Source organism: Otolemur garnettii, unplaced genomic scaffold (genome assembly GCF_000181295.1).
Source record: "Otolemur garnettii isolate 467f Iridium unplaced genomic scaffold, OtoGar3 scaffold00053, whole genome shotgun sequence".
NCBI lineage: Eukaryota > Metazoa > Chordata > Mammalia > Primates > Galagidae > Otolemur > Otolemur garnettii.
In genome coordinates this window covers 8802395-8820694 of record NW_003852448.1, presented here as the reverse complement: position 1 = coordinate 8820694, position 18300 = coordinate 8802395, and the positions used below count along the sequence as shown (strand labels likewise).

General features: G+C 57.5%; 1 protein-coding gene across 1 annotated transcript in view; it reads left to right on the top strand.

The window, feature by feature from the left end:
* SSPO (SCO-spondin) overlaps nucleotides 1-18300 on the top strand; it is a 50289-nt gene that overhangs the window by 6738 nt on the left and 25251 nt on the right. The window contains exons 17-52 of the mRNA XM_012806484.2: nucleotides 20-254; nucleotides 970-1159; nucleotides 1298-1392; nucleotides 1634-1890; nucleotides 2240-2374; nucleotides 3118-3314; nucleotides 3398-3525; nucleotides 3612-3721; nucleotides 4047-4196; nucleotides 4327-4420; nucleotides 4510-4679; nucleotides 4935-5168; nucleotides 5375-5572; nucleotides 5989-6225; nucleotides 6877-6968; nucleotides 7049-7280; nucleotides 7390-7542; nucleotides 7642-7782; nucleotides 7864-8046; nucleotides 8160-8310; nucleotides 8777-8930; nucleotides 9030-9084; nucleotides 10218-10322; nucleotides 10612-10821; nucleotides 10917-11044; nucleotides 11739-11895; nucleotides 11973-12123; nucleotides 12548-12599; nucleotides 13359-13416; nucleotides 14970-15146; nucleotides 15434-15591; nucleotides 16563-16776; nucleotides 16862-17026; nucleotides 17581-17760; nucleotides 17865-17987; nucleotides 18117-18246. Of these exons, the coding sequence (XP_012661938.1) occupies nucleotides 20-254; nucleotides 970-1159; nucleotides 1298-1392; nucleotides 1634-1890; nucleotides 2240-2374; nucleotides 3118-3314; nucleotides 3398-3525; nucleotides 3612-3721; nucleotides 4047-4196; nucleotides 4327-4420; nucleotides 4510-4679; nucleotides 4935-5168; nucleotides 5375-5572; nucleotides 5989-6225; nucleotides 6877-6968; nucleotides 7049-7280; nucleotides 7390-7542; nucleotides 7642-7782; nucleotides 7864-8046; nucleotides 8160-8310; nucleotides 8777-8930; nucleotides 9030-9084; nucleotides 10218-10322; nucleotides 10612-10821; nucleotides 10917-11044; nucleotides 11739-11895; nucleotides 11973-12123; nucleotides 12548-12599; nucleotides 13359-13416; nucleotides 14970-15146; nucleotides 15434-15591; nucleotides 16563-16776; nucleotides 16862-17026; nucleotides 17581-17760; nucleotides 17865-17987; nucleotides 18117-18246 (5599 nt within the window). The remainder of the gene's footprint in view (nucleotides 1-19; nucleotides 255-969; nucleotides 1160-1297; nucleotides 1393-1633; nucleotides 1891-2239; nucleotides 2375-3117; nucleotides 3315-3397; nucleotides 3526-3611; nucleotides 3722-4046; nucleotides 4197-4326; nucleotides 4421-4509; nucleotides 4680-4934; nucleotides 5169-5374; nucleotides 5573-5988; nucleotides 6226-6876; nucleotides 6969-7048; nucleotides 7281-7389; nucleotides 7543-7641; nucleotides 7783-7863; nucleotides 8047-8159; nucleotides 8311-8776; nucleotides 8931-9029; nucleotides 9085-10217; nucleotides 10323-10611; nucleotides 10822-10916; nucleotides 11045-11738; nucleotides 11896-11972; nucleotides 12124-12547; nucleotides 12600-13358; nucleotides 13417-14969; nucleotides 15147-15433; nucleotides 15592-16562; nucleotides 16777-16861; nucleotides 17027-17580; nucleotides 17761-17864; nucleotides 17988-18116; nucleotides 18247-18300) is intronic.

Sequence of the window (18300 nt, the reverse complement as noted above, 5' to 3'; positions counted from 1 at the left end):
GCATGTGTCCTGTGCCCAGCTGTCCTGTGTCCCAGTGGCCAGGAGTACCAGGAGTGTGCCCCAGCTTGTGGTCGACACTGTGGGGAGCCAGAGGACTGTGCGCAGCTGGGTGGCTGTGTGGCTGGTTGTACCTGCCCACCAGGGCTGCTGTGGGATGCTGAGGGCCAGTGTGTTCCCCCCAGCTTGTGCTTCTGCCAACTTGGAGCTCATCGCTATGCCCTGGGCAGTGCCACCATGAAGGACTGCAACCACTGGTGAGGGTGGCAACCTTGGGGTGAGAGTGAGAGAAGAATGTGAGGGTGAAGCGGTAGAGCTTGAGAGAGAATGCATAGGCTGTGTAGCCTTGGTCATAGTGCACATATTGAGGGTGACAGTGCTGATAACTTCCCTTCAATCACAGAGCACTGGAGGGTACATAAAGCACATTTGTGTACAGCATCCTATTTAATTTTACTTTCTTGCAATGATCTAATAAAGTGAGAAATGGAAGAATTATTCCCATTTTGCTAATGAGGAAATTGAGGCTCAAATCAGCTAAAAAGAATCAAGTAGCTTGTGAATAAGAAGTAAAGGCAGTTGGGGATCTGTGCAGGTAGGGCCAGTGGTGGGACGGTGCCCCACTTGCCCCCTGCAGCACCCCTGAGGGTTGTGGTGCAATCCCTCTCCTCCTGGGCTGGGAGCAAGTTGTTTAATATCTCTGCCCTGCCCCAGAGCCTAAATGGCCCTGTTGGAGCTGAAACAGGAAAGGGTGGCAATGTCTATCCCAGGCATGTCAGGGTGCTGCAAACAGCCCAGTTCCCTGCGCTGGTTACTGGCTGTTGGGAGCTGAGATGCCTAGGTCTCCAGTATCAGGGCTGGGCCTTCATGCCGGAACCCTAGGGTCAAGCAAGGTTCATGGGACTATCACTTGGTCCAACCAGGGCCCTGGAAGCCTGGGTCTGGCTCTTACTCCCTCCCAACCTACTGCAGTGTCTGCCAGGAAAGGGGCCTCTGGAACTGCACAGCCCGCCATTGTCCCCCTCAGAAGGCATTCTGCCCTCGAGGGCTCGTCTATGCCCCTGGCACTTGCCTCCTCACCTGTGACAGCCCCAGCATCAACCACTCCTGCCCCATGGGCAGCACTGATGGCTGTGTCTGTCCACTGGGCATGGTGCTGCTGGTGAGTTTGGAAGGAGTGATAGTGTCACCTCCCCTAGACCAGGGCACTGCCCTGCTCCCCTCACTGTCCACAGCAGCAGGCAGGGTTGTCTTGTAGGGCAGCCCTCCACGGTGCACTCTGTCCCTGCCCTCTGCTCAGGATGACCACTGTGTGCCTCCTGACCTCTGTCCCTGCCGTCACAGTGGCCAGTGGTACCCACCCAATGCCACCATCCAGGAAAACTGCAATGTCTGGTACGTCACACTGTGACCTATAATCCTTTGACCTTGTGGCCTGTGGTTATCGAAACATCATCCTTCCCTCCACCAGAAGAGTTTGTGGGGAGCAAGAGGGGTGAAATATCCAGATTGGCCTGGGCAACAGGAACACTACAGGGCCCCTGCATGCTGCTGAGCTGTCTGGAGTTGCCTGGGACCTGGGCCAGCTGTGTCTCTGTCCTCAGTGACTCTGTTTCCCCTTCCCCCTGGTCCACAGTGTGTGCCAGGGTCGGAAGTGGCACTGCACAGGCCAGCAATGCAGTGGATGGTGCCAGGTTTTGGGAGCCCCCCACTATGTGACATTTGATGGACTGGCCTTCACCTTCCCTGGGGCCTGCGAGTATCTGCTGGTGCGAGAGGCCAGAAAGCGATTCACAGTCTCTGCTCAGAATCTGCCTTGTGGGGCCAGCGGGCTCACCTGCACCAAGGCCCTAGCCGTGCATCTGGAGAGCACTGTTGTGCACATGCTCAGAGGTGGCTGTGGCTGGGACATTGAAAGGGTGACTTTGCCAGGGAGGGGCACACTACCATGGCATCACACCTCCACAGGGCACCAAGGGTCTGGGGTTTCTGTCTGCCCACTACAGGCCAGCTCCTCACTGGGCTTGGCCATCATGCCGTGGGGCTGATGCCTTTCCTCTTTATTGGGAATCATGATTCTGGAAGGCCCCCAAGAAATTAAGCCTCAGGGAAGTCCAACAATATGCCCAAGGTCACATAGGCAGAGAAGCAAAGAAAGGATCAAAGGAAAGGATCAGAGGAAAGGATCAGAGGAAGGTCCCCTTCCTCCAGGCTGGCCCTGAATGCCTCTCTCCCTCTACAGGTCGGGCAGTGACAGTGAATGGGGTAAGCGTGACACCCCCGAAGTTCTACACAGGTCCTGGACTGAGCCTGCACTATGCAGGCCTCTTCCTGGTGCTCACAACCCGCCTAGGCCTCACCTTGCTCTGGGATGGAGGTCAGCCCCTACCCTCGGCTGTCTGACCTATGCCTGGGCTTAACAACACAAGAGTGGACTCCTCTAAACTCTCCTCCCAATGCCAGCCCTTCCCCTGATACCCCCACAGGGCACATGTCCAGTCTGACAGCCAGGCCAGGACTGGGACTTTGACCTTAACTCCCACCTGGTCTCAGCCAGCACTACCCCTGCCTACTGGTCCGCACAAGTTTCTAAATTAGGTTTTCATAATTGTTTTTCCTCATTATGAAAGCAGTACTTCCTTACCAAAGAAACATTTAGAAAATACCAAGTTTTAGAAACAAGAAATGGAAATAAATCTCCTAACATCCCATCACCCAAACACAAGCAGTTGGCATGTTAGAAATATAACTGTGTAACTGTGACTGAGAAAGTGAGGGAGACCAAAATAACCCCATATGGATTCGGCACTGCTGGGCTCCCCTCCAAGCCCTGGCCACCAACAGTTCTGGGGCACCAGGTCTCACAGGCCAACCTAGAGCCTGGATTCTGGTCTAGAACATGACCTGATAGAGAATCTCCCTGCCACCCAATCGGGGGTTTAGGAAAACAGGTTCCAAGTCCTTTCACCCATAGCCCCCAAGCGTAGGTGTCCTCATTAATCACACTAAAGCATCCCATGATCAAAGGAGGGCCAAGACAGGCCAGTTATTATGTACCCCTTATCTTCTCCTGGCCCAGAAGAGGGCCAAGGGGTCATTTCTCCACAATGCCATTGCCAGGTACCCGGGTTTTGTTGCAACTGTCCCCCCAGTTCCATGGTCATGTGGCTGGGCTGTGTGGAGACTTTGATGGAGATGCCAGTAACGACTTGCGGAGCCGCCAGGGTGCTCTGGAGCCCACACCAGAGCTGGCTGCCCACTCCTGGCGCCTCAGTGCCCTCTGTCCTGAGCCAGGAGACCAGCCACACCCCTGCACCGTGAGTATGGCTAGGAAGAGGGAAGGGGTAGAGTCCAGAAGCCGTGGCCGGTCCATAGTGCTGGAGCCACCCTGTGCCTGCAGGTGAACACCCACCGGGCTGCCTGGGCTCGGGCCCGCTGCGGGATGATGCTGCAGCCACTCTTCGCCCCGTGCCATGCAGAGGTGCCTCCACAGCAGCACTACAAGCAGTGTGTGTACGATGCCTGCGGGTAAGCAGGGGCAGACCTCGAGCCGGTGGGAGTAGGGGTGGGAAGGGTGGTGAGAGGGTACTGGGGCTGAACACTCCCTCCCACAGGTGTGACTCGGGGGGTGACTGTGAGTGCCTCTGCTCAGCCATTGCCGCCTATGCAGACGAGTGCAGCCGGCATGGGCACCATGTGCGCTGGCGCAGCCAGGAGCTGTGCCGTGAGTATGCCCCACTCTCAGTTCCTGATACCCAGTCCTACCACGTGCATAGCTCCTTGAAGGGTGTCCCTGCCCCATAGAGAGCCAGCCATTTGCCATTCAAGGACAGATACATATTGCAAGCTTGCTATGTGCCAGACATGCAAGAATGGCTGGGTAAGCTTGACACAGCACAAATGGCCCTTGGTGGGGGGGCGGTCTTGGCAAAGGTCTATGCCAGGCACCCCTGTACCCTCTGTGGGTTTCACATGGGCTGGCTCGCCTGGTGTCACTGCATCCTGTTGTTGGTGCCTCAGTGACTTGATCCTCTCTCCTCTCCCCCTAGCTCTGCAATGTGAAGGGGGACAGGTGTATGAGGCCTGTGGCCCCATGTGCCCCCCCACCTGCCATGAACACCATCCTGAGCCCAGGTGGCATTGCCAGGCTGTGGCCTGTGTGGAGGGCTGCTTCTGCCCTGCGGGAACTCTGCTGCATGGTGTGTGGAGTCAGAAGGAGCAAAGGGGAGGGGGCACTGAGATTGGGATGGGGCCATAGACCATGGCGACAGGGCTGGGCCAGTAGCCACCATGCCTTTTTTCTCTGAGCCCTGTGCTCTATGACCTCAGGAGGAGCCTGCATGGAGCTGGCAGCCTGCCCCTGTGAGTGGAGAGGCAGCTTCTTCCCTCCAGGGACTGTGCTGCAGAAGGACTGTGGGAACTGGTGAGTTGGATGGGGGCCTTGAGAGGGGCCATGGGAGGAGCCCTGGGCCAAGTCCAACCCGGCCTGATCCTACTACACCATGTGCTCAGCACATGCCAGGAGAGTCAGTGGCATTGTGGGGGTGACGGTGCCTACTGTGAGGAGCTGGTACCTGGCTGTGCAGAGGGAGAGGCCCTGTGCCAGGGGAGTGGACACTGTGTGCCCCTCGCATGGCTTTGTGACAACCAGGACGATTGTGGAGATGGCTCAGATGAGAAGGGTGAGCGTTCCTGTGTTGGCAGTGATAGTGATGGGTTAGTCCTTGTATGTGTCACTGAGCTTTCTAGGGCCAAAAGGAGGAGATGGTCCCAGGGCTCTGCCCAGGGTGGCTTGTGGCTATCCACAGGGTGGCTTCATTAGTTGCTGCTTCCATTGCCAGGGACTATGACTTTGAGGAGGGAGGAGTGGGCAGGGTATTCCCATCCTCCTGGGACCCTCTGGCAGCATCCTGAGCTCACCTGCTCCCCCGTGCCAGACTGTGCTGCCCCAGGATGTGGGGATGGGCAGATGTCCTGCAGCTCTGGCCACTGCCTGGCTCCCACCCTGCTCTGCAATGGCCAGGATGACTGTGGAGATGGCTCAGATGAACAGGGCTGCCCGTGCCCCCAGGGCTCACTGGCCTGTGCCAATGGGCACTGCCTGCCCCCAGCCCTGCTTTGCGATGGGCACCCCGACTGTCCAGATGCTGCTGATGAAGAGTCCTGTCTGGGTGCGTTGTCCCTGACCTGGCTTTCTGCCCACCAGACACCCCCTCCCACAAGGCCCATGCCCTCGTGAGCCCCAACCTCCCCTGTGCCCCTCCTTTGCCAGGTTTTTGCTGTGAAGTTGGCACCCATGAGTGTGTGAGTGGGGGCTCCCCAAACAGTAAGAATAGGAGGCAGAGCCCTGGGGCCAGCTCCTCCTTTCTGATTGCAGGGCAGATGAACTGCCTTCTTGGGGAGGTGTCCTGCATGGATGGGACCTGTGTGGGGGCCATCCAGCTGTGTGATGGAATCTGGGACTGTCCAGATGGAGCTGATGAGGGGCCTGGACACTGCCCTCTCCCCTCTCTGCCCATACCTCCTACTGGCTCTCTGGATGCTGCGTGGAGTCTCCTGGCCAGTGCCAGCCCAGGTAAGTCTCCTGGAGGATATGGGCTGAGAAAGTTGGGGGCAGAAGCTTCAGAGAGAGGAACTGGGGGGGAGCAGCTCAGAGGAAGGTGTTTAGGGGTGTTGTGGGCGGAAAGGAGCAGGCACAGTGGAGAGCAGGGATGAATGCAGCAGGGGGCTGTTGAGGGGGGTTGGAGAGTCCAGACTTTATTTCCCGACCTCCCTCTGAGCTGAGGGAAGTCTCTTGAATCAGGAGAGAGCTTTTGGAAAACCATTGAGGCAGCAAAATGCAGGAAAGACTGCACTTGGGGAGGAGTGGAAGGTGGGTTGGGCAGAAGGCAGGACGGGCCTTCTGGAGCAGGAGGGGAGCGAGTCCAGAGATGGCAGAGCAGAGCCTCTGAGGCCCCTCAGGACACGAGGGTTAGAGGGCACCCTCCGCAGCGCCGCCCTGCGGCCCCTTCGAGTTTGCATGCGGCAGCGGAGAGTGCACCCCGCGGGGCTGGCGCTGTGACCAGGAGGAGGACTGTGCTGATGGCAGCGACGAGCTCGGCTGTGAGGGCTCCTGCTTGCCGCCCTATGCGCCCTGCGCCCGTGGCCGGCACTGCGTGTCCCCTGGGCAACTGTGCGATGGCGTGCCGCAGTGCCCCGACGGCTCTGACGAGGACCCCGACGTCTGCGGTGAGACTCTCGTGCCCCTACCCGCCTGTCCCAGCTGGCCAAACAGGCTGAGCCCATCTATCCCCCATGCAACTCGCACCTCCCACTCCTGCCCTCTGCAACCAGCTGGGCGCCCGCAGCTGGAGTGATTTAGGACCAACTGGGTGCTCAGAGTCAGAGCAGACTTTTGTTCTCCTTTGATCTTTTCATGAAACTCTGGAAAACCTTTTGTCCTCCCACTCAGGCCTGGGGAAGAGAGGGAAGGGGGTTTTGCTTTTGCCCAAAGGGCATAGTCGCATGTTGGTCCTGCCTCCTCTTCACCTTCCCTCCAGTGCTTTTGGTGCCCATGCCAGCCCCTCTCTAGGGAGGGGACAGGAGGGGACAAGGGCACAGGAGGGGACAAGGGCACAGAAGGACACTTCTTTCAGTGGCCACAGGCTCCACTAGCTGCCACCATGCTGTGGTTTGGCAGCCTCTTTCCCTGTGGTTTGGCACCCTGGCTGTGCCTGCACCCTGAGCGGCTCTGTGATGAGATCCCCCACTGTCCCCAGTGCAAGGATAAATTGGACTGTGGTGAAATATTTTATTCCCCTGGTGAAGGCCACGCTGGAGTGGGCCAGGAAGGTGTTCTCACAACCTGCTAATTGTGCTTTCTTTCCTCTTCTCCCCCAGAGGGGCTTCTAGCCCCCGGAAGCCGCAACAGGACAGGGCCTCCCTGCCCAGAGTACACCTGCCCTAATGGCATCTGCATTGGCTTCCAGCTGGTGAGGGTGGGAATGGGTGGAGGAGGCAGAGCCATGTTACCACTCAGCACAGCAGGAGCTCTCATCACACCCTTCCCCAGGTGTGTGATGGGAAGCCTGACTGCAAAGAGCCAGGGGAGGTAGGACCCTCCCCAGAAGAGCAGGGTTGTGGAGCCTGGGGTCCCTGGAGCCCGTGGGGGAAGTGCAGCCAGACATGTGGGCCTGGGGTGCAGGGCCGGAGCCGCCACTGCTCTCCACCCGGCCTCCTGGTACTGCAGCACTGCCCAGGCCCCGATCACCAGTCTCAGGCTTGCTTTAGTGTGGCCTGCCCAGGTGAGGCCTGGGGCTACAGGGAGGGCTATGGGTTGGGGCCTGGAGAAGGAGCAGAGAAGAAGCCCTACTCCAGAGTCCCCACCACCTACCCTGCCCCTCTTCCTCACAGTGGATGGTGAGTGGAGCACCTGGTCTCCCTGGTCTCTGTGCACTGAATCGTGCAGAGGCACTATGATGCGGCAGCGACAGTGCCACCCACCCCAGAATGGGGGCCGAACCTGTGCTGGACTACCCAGGGGCCCACACAGCACCCACCAGACTCGTGAGTGGAAGGGAGGGGAGCACAGCAGATGGTGGGGGGCTTATCCCTGCTGCAGATTACCCTCCCTGACCTCTGTCCTCTGGTTCTGGCTTCTCTCAGAGCCCTGCCACCAGGACAGCTGCCTCAATGCCACCTGCTCTGGGGGCCTGGTATTCCGGCCCTGTGCTCCATGTCCTCTGACCTGCAATGACATCTCTAGCCAGGCCATCTGCCCACCTGACCTGCCCTGCAGCAGCCCAGGTAAAGGGACTCTGGCCTCCAGGCTGTGGGTCTGTGGAGGCCGAGCTCCCTGAGTGGAAGCCTCACCCTGGGCCTTCCTAGGCTGCTGGTGCCCAGAAGGGCAAGTGCTGGGCATCGAGGGAGGGTGTGTGTGGCCCCGGCAGTGCCCCTGCCTGGTGGATGGCACCCGCTACTGGCCAGGGCAGCACATCGAGATTGACTGCCAGCTCTGCACCTGCCAAGATGCACGGCCCCGGCGCTGCCGGCCCAACCCCAACTGTGCTGGTGAGGCCCCCCTTCCCTGACAGTCCCTGGTCCTCTCCCAAAACACCCCCCAACCCAGCTTTGGGTACTCTCTGCCAGAGGACCCCAGCCACTGACCCTTGGCCCTCCTTCAGTGGACTGTGGCTGGTCCTCCTGGGCCCCTTGGGCTGAATGCTTGGGCCCCTGTGGCAGTCAGAGCATCCAGTGGTCCTTCCGGAGCCCCAACAACCCCCGGCCCTCAGGCCGTGGTCGCCAGTGTCGTGGCATCCACCGCAAGGCCCGCAGGTACTCAGCATGTCCCCACCTCCTGCTCAGGAGGCTTGCTATAGGCCCTTTCCCAGGATGGGAGACCCCAAATTGGGAACCTTGCTCATGCTCCTGCCAGTCTAAACCCCAGGACTCTCAGCACATCTTTGGGAACCCCTGGCCTTCTCCTAGTTTAGTTTCATGCTCTCGAGGTCCAGAGCGGGTAGACAGGGCCACAAATGCAGCTTGACAAATCCAGGGACAAGAATGGGTCCTCTGATTTGGCCTCTTGTACCTCTGGAGGTACCTGAGATATGGCTGTACTTGCCTGCCCAGCCCCCTGGCTGTGGTGCTGGCACAAGTACCTTCCCTGCCTCTCTTCTGGACTGGGTGCAATTTCTCAGGTGCTAGGTGGGGTGGGATGACCAAATGCCCCAGTTTGCCCAAGACTTTCCAGGCCGAACAGGAGGGCTAGTCACATTGGGTGAGCCCCCTCCCTTCCCAGGTGCCAGACGGAGCCCTGTGAGGGCTGTGAGCACCAGGGCCAGGTCCACCAGGTCGAGGAGCGCTGGCGCAGTGGCCCCTGCAGGGTGTGCCAGTGTCTGCACAACCATACCACACACTGTTCCTCCTACTGCCCGCTGGGTCGCTGCCCCCAGGTGAGAGTCCGGCGGAGGCACTATGTGGAGGCCCCTGCAGAGGAGGCTGATGGGGCGGGTTTGAGGTAGAAAGGTGGCCTGACCTTTGGGTCCCCACAGGGCTGGGTCCTGGTGGAGGGAACAGGAGAATTGTGTTGTCACTGTGTCCTGACTGGTGAGTGGGTCAGGGGCTGACAGAGGTGCCTCAGGGGAGGAGGATCCCCAGAGACTCTGATGGGGGTGGGGTGGTAGCCAGCTGGAGTCCTGGATGCTGGGGGAGGCAGGTGCCCTGGGGGGGGTCTTACCTCTGCCCTCCCACTGTGCCTGCTTCCCTGGTGCTTTTGAGCCTTCTGCTCCTCCCACCCCGGGCCATCCTTGAGAGTGCTATCTTTTCTGCCGGGCCAGATCTGGTTGCTTTCCTGTCCCCCTTTTCTCATGAGTAAGTTGGACTTTTTCCAGAGCATCTTTGCCTGAACATGAAAGCATCTTTACCTAGGAATGAAACAGGAAAATCCAAAGGGTTACAAATGGGTGCATTTATGGGTCCAGCTTTCTTATCCCAAAAGTACATCCACAGGTTGCTGAGGTTAGGGCAGAGCCAGCATATATATACACTTGTACAGGCTGTTCACCACACAAGTGAGCTAGTGAGTGGTGAGTGAGGGCTGGACTCCCGCCCCCAGGGGAGCTTCCATCCAGAGACAGCCTTTTTCTTTGTCTTTTTTTATTGAATGGTAACTATGTACATTAATGCACTTCTGGGGTACAGTGTGGGGTTTTCACACACAATCCGAAACACTTCCATCAAACTGGTTAACATAGCCTTCGTGTCATTTTATTAGTTATTATTTTAAAACGTTCACATTCTGCTCTTAGAAAGATTCACTTGTACCCTTGTAAGATAAACCTCAGAAGTGATCCCTCCAATCCTCCTCCCTCCACCCATTCCCACCTCCCCTCTCCCTCCCCCCTTCCCGTATTCTTAGGCTGAGACAGCCTTTTTCTAATGCCCACAAAGGTGCCCTATTAGTGACAGCATCCCTGGATTAGGAACCGCAGTTAAAGTCCTGGGTCTAAAGTAGCTTCAGACTGGCAGTTTTATCCTGTGTTCTCTAAATAGTCAGGAGTGAATGCCCCCAGTATATACCCAGGGAAGGAAGAGGGGCTCTTTTCAGCTGGGGACTGTTCCTGGAGTTCCTGAGACTTCACAGAGAGAAGTGCTCCAAGAAGAGGGGAGAGGCCTGAATGCTGGCAGCAGCTGTTGTGAGCCTCTCAGTCTCTCCCCTGACCTGGAGTCTCCCCACCCAGGAGAGGACCAGACAGTCCACCCAATGGCCACTCCCGCCCCAGCTCCAGCTCCCAGTTTCCAGATTGGACCTCCTCTGGTCAGCTACATTCTACCTCCGCTGGGAGGTAATGACCACGAGCTGTCATAATACAGTGCTGAGGGGGACACTGCCCAGGGGTTGCCCAAGCTGGGAACTAAAACAGGACTTTGGGGACCTTTGCCTTGCTTTACATGAGGAGGATGGTTATTCTGAGGATCTGGGAGTCGTCCCATCTTAAGTTGCTTCCCTGGCCCAGCCTTCTGTCCTGTTGTCCTGTCCTTGGACATCTGCTGGGCCTTTCAAATCTCGCAGCTTCCCTGAGGCTCCTGCCACCATCTGCCCTCCCTGACTACAGCCCCTCTCTCTGTGCACAGATCCCTGCTATTCTCCCCTGGGGCTGGCCCAACGGCCAAAGGGAAATCTGCAGGCACCATCCCAGCAGCTGCAACACCCCAGCCAGGCTGCCCTCCTGGGGGCTCCCACTGAAGGGCCCAGCCCCCAGGGAGGGAGCCCCAGAGAGGATGCTTATGCTGAGTCACACTCCTACCTAGAGCTAGACCTGCTTCAACTCCAGAACCTCACAGGTTAGTGGAGAGGCAGGAAGAGGGGCAGTGATGAGGGTGGAAAGGGAGTAGCTCCTTCAGTTCTAACCTCAGCCCTTGACCTGGCCCTGCCCTAGGCATCATAGTGCAGGGGACTGGTTCCTTCAACACTTATGTCACCAGCTTCTCGCTCCAGCTCAGTAGTGATGGTCTACACTGGCATGACTACCATGACATCCTGCCTGGCATCTTGTCCCTGCCCAAGGTACTGCTCTCCCAAGGCCCCTGGGCCAGGGACTGACCTTGTCCCTTTGTAAGTCCCAGAGTCTTTGTCCCCAAGCCCTTTTATTCTCCCTGAAGGACACTGCCTACATTAGATGCTTATTGAACACCTGGTAAGTAGCAAGGACTATGCCACCGTCAAGCGGATGTCAGGAAACAGCCAAGTTCTCAGACTCAGGGCAGGCATGTGAAGCCTTACAACAGCCCACAGGGAGAGGGGATGCGGGGATAGCAAGTTCAGTGAGGGCCTCAGGGAGCCCAGACAGGGCCACAAGGAAAGCAGCTTGGACCCAGCCCCACCCTCGTGGGGTTTGCATCACCCGTGGGAGACAAGCCCTATGAAGCAACAGGAGTCAGCCCCACCATGTGTTCATTCCTAACTGTAAGGAGACCCACTGTGTGCTAGGCGCTGGGCCTGGCCCTGTGGACACAGCAGTGAACACTGCCTGGCCCCTGCCCTTAGGACAACGTAGGCCCACAAGGAGAAGCTTAGGCCAGGACAAGACCCCCACACACAGCTTTGAAAGACCCAGATGGCTACTGTGGAAGCCTAGGCTCTGGGAGGGGCAGAATCCATGCTGAGAAGGTTGGGTGACAATGAGCCCTGTTCAGGAGGTCATGTGGGGGGAGCTAGAGCAGGGGATAGGACTTGGTCAAGCAGCACCCTCTGCCAGCAGCTTTTCTCTGACACCTGGGGTGACCCAGTCCCGGAGGTATGGACATTCAGCCAAATGGTGCAGGCAAGGTACGTTAGGGTGTGGCCTGGTGATGTCTACCACGGCGAGGACGGCCGAAGCGTCTTCCTGCGGGTGGAGTTGCTGGGCTGTGAACCAGGTATGGGGTGCACTGGGAACAGGTGGGGCAAGGGGGCATGATGTGGCAGGAGTCCTCAGCCACTTGCCCCCCTGCAGTGCCCCCACTTGTGCCTCCATGCCCTGGGACTGGGCACCGCTGTGCCAGTGGTGAGTGTGCCCTGAGTGGTGGCCCATGCGACGGTGCTGTGGACTGCAGGGATGGCTCAGATGAGGAGGCCTGTGTGCTCCTGCCTGCGGGTACCAGCAGGTGCGGTGGGGCCTGCTACCCAGCTCTTAGAGAGGCAGCCATGTGGGAGGGGGGCCCTGTGCCTTCTTCAGCCCCCAAGTGCCCACGGACCCTGTGTGCTGAGGGGCTGCTGCTTTTCCACCATGGATCCTACGATACTATGCCTTTTCCATAGCATCTGGAATTTAGGGGTTCTCAAAATGTGGCCTCTAGACCAGCAGCATCAGTATCACCTGGACCCTATTAGACATGCAGATTCTCAGGCCCCACCCCAGACTACAGGGTGGATCATAGCCTTGGCAGCCTCAGTGGACAGCATCCTTCCCAAGGGCTCCCCTGCAGCGAGAGTCCCCAGGCCCTGCCTAGGGCACACTCACCCCTGACTGGACGTGGACTCTCAAGGTGGGAAAGCTCCTGGAACCCCTTTGGCTATTTTTCTTTTCAGAGTTCATTCCACAACCTGGACCCCAGCTCTCTCCTTCACCCAGCCCAGGGAGGTGAGTGGGCAGCTACAGACCCAGAGGGTAGGGTAAGGGGACAGGGAGCTCCCCATTTCAGCACCTATGTCTCCCCTACATTTGTTTCCTGGTGCTGCCCTCAGTCAGGCCCTCAGCCTGAAGTCTCTGGGAGCAGCTAGAGATGTGGAGGAGCACAGGGCAGAGGACCTACAGGAGCTTGGGATGAGGGAAGCCTGCGCCCCTGATAGGGAGATGATCCCCACAGGGCAGGCATCAGAGCGTCCATGCTCACAGCAGGAAGAGCACTGTGTCTAGGTCCCCAGGGGCTCTCTGGATGAGGCTGAAAGGATGGGGCTTGGGTGTCTGTAACATGGAGAAGAGGGCAGGGCACCTTCCCACTGGGGAACCGCCTGGCCAGGAGCCCAGGGAGAGTGTGTGTGTATGTGTGTGCATGTACATGTGCATGCTCCTGTTGGGGCAGAGGCAGGGGGATTTGGTGGGCAAGAGCTGAAGTGAGTCCCCTCATGGGCCAGTGAGAGCAGAATCCCTGAGCTTCTGGGTGGGGGTGGGGGGTGGGGTGCCTGTGAGTGCCCAGTCCAGAGGTGGCAGCCCACCTGACTTGCAGAGGAGTCAGCACTATCCTCAGTGGGAGAGGCAGAGAGAAAATGGAGTCGGGGGTGGTGGGACTGTGGGCACCCCAGCTGCACCCTCATTGGAATAGGAGGCTGGTACGTGGATAGAAGCTACCTGCCCTCGGGACCTGGGCTGCATGGGGTGCTGAGTGCTCTTCCTTTGCAGGGTCTGATGGAGATTGAGCGTGGGTATCCTGTGCAGGAGTCACCCGCACCCCCCACAGGTATGTGCACAAGCTGTAGGCCTCTCCCCCAACCTGGTCCCAGCTTGCCCTTCCAGAGCAAGGGACAGTTACATCTCAGAACTTCTAATTCCCCGGGCCCTGACTCTCGCCAGTGAGAGAGCTACAGAGTTGGCTCAGGGAGGCGACCCTGGTCACCCTGGACATGGCCCACTCCCTGGGATTCCAGGGTACAAGGGCTGCAAGTCAGTGGGGTAGATGGCTCCAGGCCAGCTCCAAGGCCTGAGCCTGTGCCCTACAGTGTGGCCATTTTCCTGTGGAGATAGGAGACCGCCTGGCTCCAGCCTGCGTTCCCTCTGTTCACCATCCATGCAGCAGGCCCCCCTTGCTTTCCTGGGGCAGACCCGGTGGTGGATAGGGTCACTAAATTAGCATGTTCAAAACAAGACAAGGGGAGGGGCTCCCAGCCCAGTTGTGATCTGCCCCCAGTGGCAACCTGATCATTCGTCTTCCCTTTAGCCAAAGGAGAACTGTCTTCACAGAGGAGCAGCCATAGAGGACAGAGGGGGAGGCATGGGCCACCAGGGCAGCAGGTTTTTCTGGCTCTGTCCTCCCATGGGAGACGCACACCACACCATCCACATGGGCCTCACAGTTTCACCATCTGTGAGAAAAGGAGATCTTACAGACAACCTCTATGGTGCCTCCCTATGAGTTCTAGTGGAAGTTCTTCAGAAGCCTGGCCAGACTGTATTTCTGGGCAAATGAAGCAACTTATACTATGCTCAGTTCATCACATGTAGCACCATGGGATGAAGTCTAATCTCATTCTAAGTCTGGCTCTACAAAAATGGCTGGGGTTTTTTTCTCTTTCTTTCTTTCTTTTTTTTTTTGAGACAGTCTCAAGCTGTTGCCCTGACATCACATCTCATAGCAACCTCAAACTCTTGGGCTTAAGCAATTTCTCTTGCCTCAGCCTCCTAAGTAGCTGGGACTATAGGTGCCTGCCACAACGCCCGGTTATTTTTTTTTTTCCATTGCAGTTGTCATTGTTGTTTTAGCTGGCCTGGGCTGGATTCGAACTCACCAGCCTCGGTATATGTGGCCGACACCCTACCCTCTGAGCTACAGGTGCTGCCAGAAAAAAAAATGGCTGTTTTTGAAGATGAATCTCTTGCCAGAAAAGGAGACTCTTAACACCCTTTTCACTATAGCTGTCAAGAAGCTCAAAACCAGTTTTTTGTACAGCAGTAGCAATGGGCTCATCTTGAGTCTCTGGTAGAGTTTGCTTCCTCTGCTAGTTGTGTCTAAATGACCTCAGCTCTGCCTCTCCCTAAATATCTTATTTTATAGTGAATTGGAACTTGGAAGTTGCCAAATGTGTGTTCTTGAGAATAGAGCACAAATCTCAGATCAAAACTAAAACATGTTCTATTTTTAGTTAAAACTTTTGTTCTCCTTAGACTATGAGTCCCACTTCTTTTCTGATTTCAGAAGATAGGGGATAGGTAATCTGTGGTACCTGCGATTATGCTGCACCCCAGAAGCCTCTCAAGGGAAGGGCAGGCCTCACCTCCCTCCATTTCCACCCACAGAGAGAAGGCCCGTGAGTCCTGTCCCAGCCTCCAGCACTCTTTATCTGAGTTCTGGGAAATCCATGAAGACAGTGCCCACCGCCCCCACATCCCAGACAGAGGCTAGGACCCCACAACCAGGAATGGCAGCTGTGTCAGTGTTCCTTCCACCTCCAGCAACTCTGGCGACCAGTGCTGGTGAGACTCCAAACCCTTCTGTCTATGCAAAGTCTTCGTGAGCCCAACAACTTCCTTGCAAGGGGGACGGGGCCTTGGGAGGCTGACTGCTTTGTTTAAAGTCACACAGGTCAAGGTGAAGGAGGCTAGGACCCAAACCTCCTGACCCAGTTCACTTATTTTCCATTATCCCAAGAGAGGCAGAAAGTGGGGCACACCAGGCACCACAGGGTACTACTGGGAGGTGACTAGGGAAGGAGGACAAGGCCGACCAGGTGACTGGCCAGTTGGCATGGTGGTGCCCACAGGCCAGAGTATCACCCCGAGGCCCTTCCCACTGGTGCAGTGCAGCCCCGGAGAGGTGCCCTGCGAGGTCCTGGGCTGCGTGGAGCAGGTGCAGCTGTGCGATGGCAGGGAGGACTGCCTCGATGGCTCTGATGAGAGGCCCTGTGGTGAGCTCCGGAGAGTCTGCTTGTCCTATGGCAGTGGTAGGGTGGTCAGACATGTGGAGAAGTCCTGGCTCCCATTTCAAGGTTATATGAGAAGGACCTGAGAGAGGCTTAGGCAGCAGAGATTGGAGAGAAAGTGAATGGTTAAAAACACCAGGAATGTGTGTGTCTTTGGGGATGGTGAAGAGGGGGAATAGGATTGGTTTGGGGTCTCAGCTGTTTTATGAGACCTGCCTGATCCTTGAGGAGACTCATCTACCCATACTTCCAGCCTTCCACCCACCCATCCATCCATTCATCTGTTTACCTCCCCACCCATCTGTCCATCCACTCACCCACCCATCTATCTATCCACCCATCCATCCATCCACACATCCACCCATTCATCCACCCCCTCACCCATCTATCCATTCATCCACCTACCCATCTCTCCACTCATCCACTCACCCATTATCTGTCCACCCATCTAGCCATTCATCCACCTATTCATCCATCCATTCACCCACCTATCCACCCATCTATCCATCCACTCACCCATCCATCTATCTATCCACCCACCCATCCATCCATCCATCCACAAGCCCATCCATCTATCCATCCATCAAAAGTAGATCACAATGATCAAGCCCAGTCTTCCAACCAAGAGAAGGCAAGTGTTAACCAGTTGCAGGAAGGAGTACCCCCAGGGAATATGCTTTTAGGAACAGGGTATCCAAGGGAATGACTGCCCTTCTAGATGCCTTGACCTTTCCCTGGACACTCCAAGAGGCTTTAAGAAATAGAGAGACTAAAAAAAAAAAAAAAAAAAAAAAAAGAAATAGAGAGACTATGTGAGAGCCTTTGTGCTGTCATCCCCATGTAGTGGAAGGAAGCCTGCCCTGGGCACAGGTTACAGGAAGCCCAGGGAGGAAGGGGAAGCCAGGGCCTCCAGTCAGCAAGCTGTGTGTGCTGTTGGCCTGTGGTTAAAGGGGCTCAGAGTATTGTCCAGCCTGGAATCATTTATGTGGCTCTTCCTCCTGCCTCATGGGCAGAGAGTCCGGTGCCTTTCACCATACCCACAACAGCCCTGCCTGGGCTGCCAGCCTCGAGGGCTCTCTGCTCTCCGAGCCAGCTGAGCTGCGGCAGTGGGGAGTGCCTGCCCTCTAAGCGGCGCTGTGACCTGCATCCGGACTGCCAAGATGGCTCAGATGAGGATGGCTGTGGTATGTGCTGGGGGTTGGGGCAGCGCTGAGGATGCCTGCTCTTGTGTGAGCCCCACTGAGCCCTGGCCCACCTATCCCCTTGCAGTGGATTGTGTGCTAGCAGCCTGGTCCAGCTGGAGCAGCTGTAGCCATAGCTGTGGCCTGGGCTTAACCTTCCAACACCGAGTGCTTCTGCGACCTCCCCTGTTGGGGGGCAGCTGCCCACATAACCGGCTGCGCACCCAGTCCTGCTTCATGCAGGCCTGTCCAGGTAACCCTGCAGCCCAGTCTCCTCAGGAAAGCCACTGCACTCAAGGGGAACTAGAGCTACCCTCCCACCCCCTCCCTGGTCTACCCCTCCTCTCCTGTCTCTGTCCCTTTACCCAGAATTGAAATAAAATAACAGTGACTCCTGCCTAAGGAGGCACCAGGAGGATGAAGGGAGAGGTGTACGAGGGGGTTTGGAGCCCACCTGGCTGTGCCACTGCCCTGGGCTCCACACCAAAGGCTTTGTTGCCCTTTTGTTCTGTGAATCTGAGGGAGTAGCCCACCATCTGCCCACCTCTGTGTATTCGAGAGAGGGGCTCCCCTCACCAAGGGTTTCCTCAGCCCCACTTCTGACTCCCACCCTGGTTTTGGTGGTCTTACTTCTGCTGCCCCTGGGGGGACCTGCTGCAGGCTTCCTGAAGTCCCAGCTCCTCTCCCAGGCCCATTGGTTTCCTATAGCCCCCTGCCTAGCACACTCCCCCCACGGCCTTGCTCTCTGTAACACAGTCTGTGTCTTCTGGCTCTTCCTGGTTGACTGTGTTCTTCCCTCCCCCACAGTGGCTGGGGCATGGGCCATGTGGGAGGCCTGGGGACCCTGCAGTGTCTCCTGTGGAGGTGGCCATCAGAGTCGCCAGAGGAGATGTGTGGACCCTCCACCCAAGAACGGTGGTGCCCCTTGCCCTGGGAACTCCCAAGAGAGGGCACCTTGTGGCTTGCAGCCCTGCACAGGTGGTACAGGTGGGGGAAATAGGGTACCCCAGGAGGGAGCCTGTGGGCACGGGGCTGTTGGAGCAGGCCTTGGCCTCCTGGTGCCATGCCCACTTGGTATCCATCATCCCCAGACTGTGGGCTGGGCCTTGTGCTTGTGAGTGCTGATCTATGTCAGAAGGGGCTGGTGCCCCCATGCCCACCCTCCTGCTTGGATCCTGAGGCCAACAGAAGCTGCAGTGGGCACTGCATGGAGGGTAAGCAGAGATGCAAGCAACAGAGCATAGGCCCTGCCCTAGGCCACTAGCTCCCACCCTCCAGCCACACTCCCTGCTGCCCGACCACCTTGGAACGGAGTGCCCAGAGTGCCCTCTCTCCTCCCCCAGGGTGCCGCTGTCCCCCGGGGCTCCTCCTCCATGATACTCGCTGCCTGCCACTCTCTGAGTGCCCCTGCCTTGTGGGTAAAGAGCTGAAGCAGCCAGGAGTGTCCTTCCTCCTGGACAACTGCAGCAGATGGTGAGGGGTGGCAGTACCAGGGGAGGGCACTGTGCCTGGGGACCCCAGTCCCGA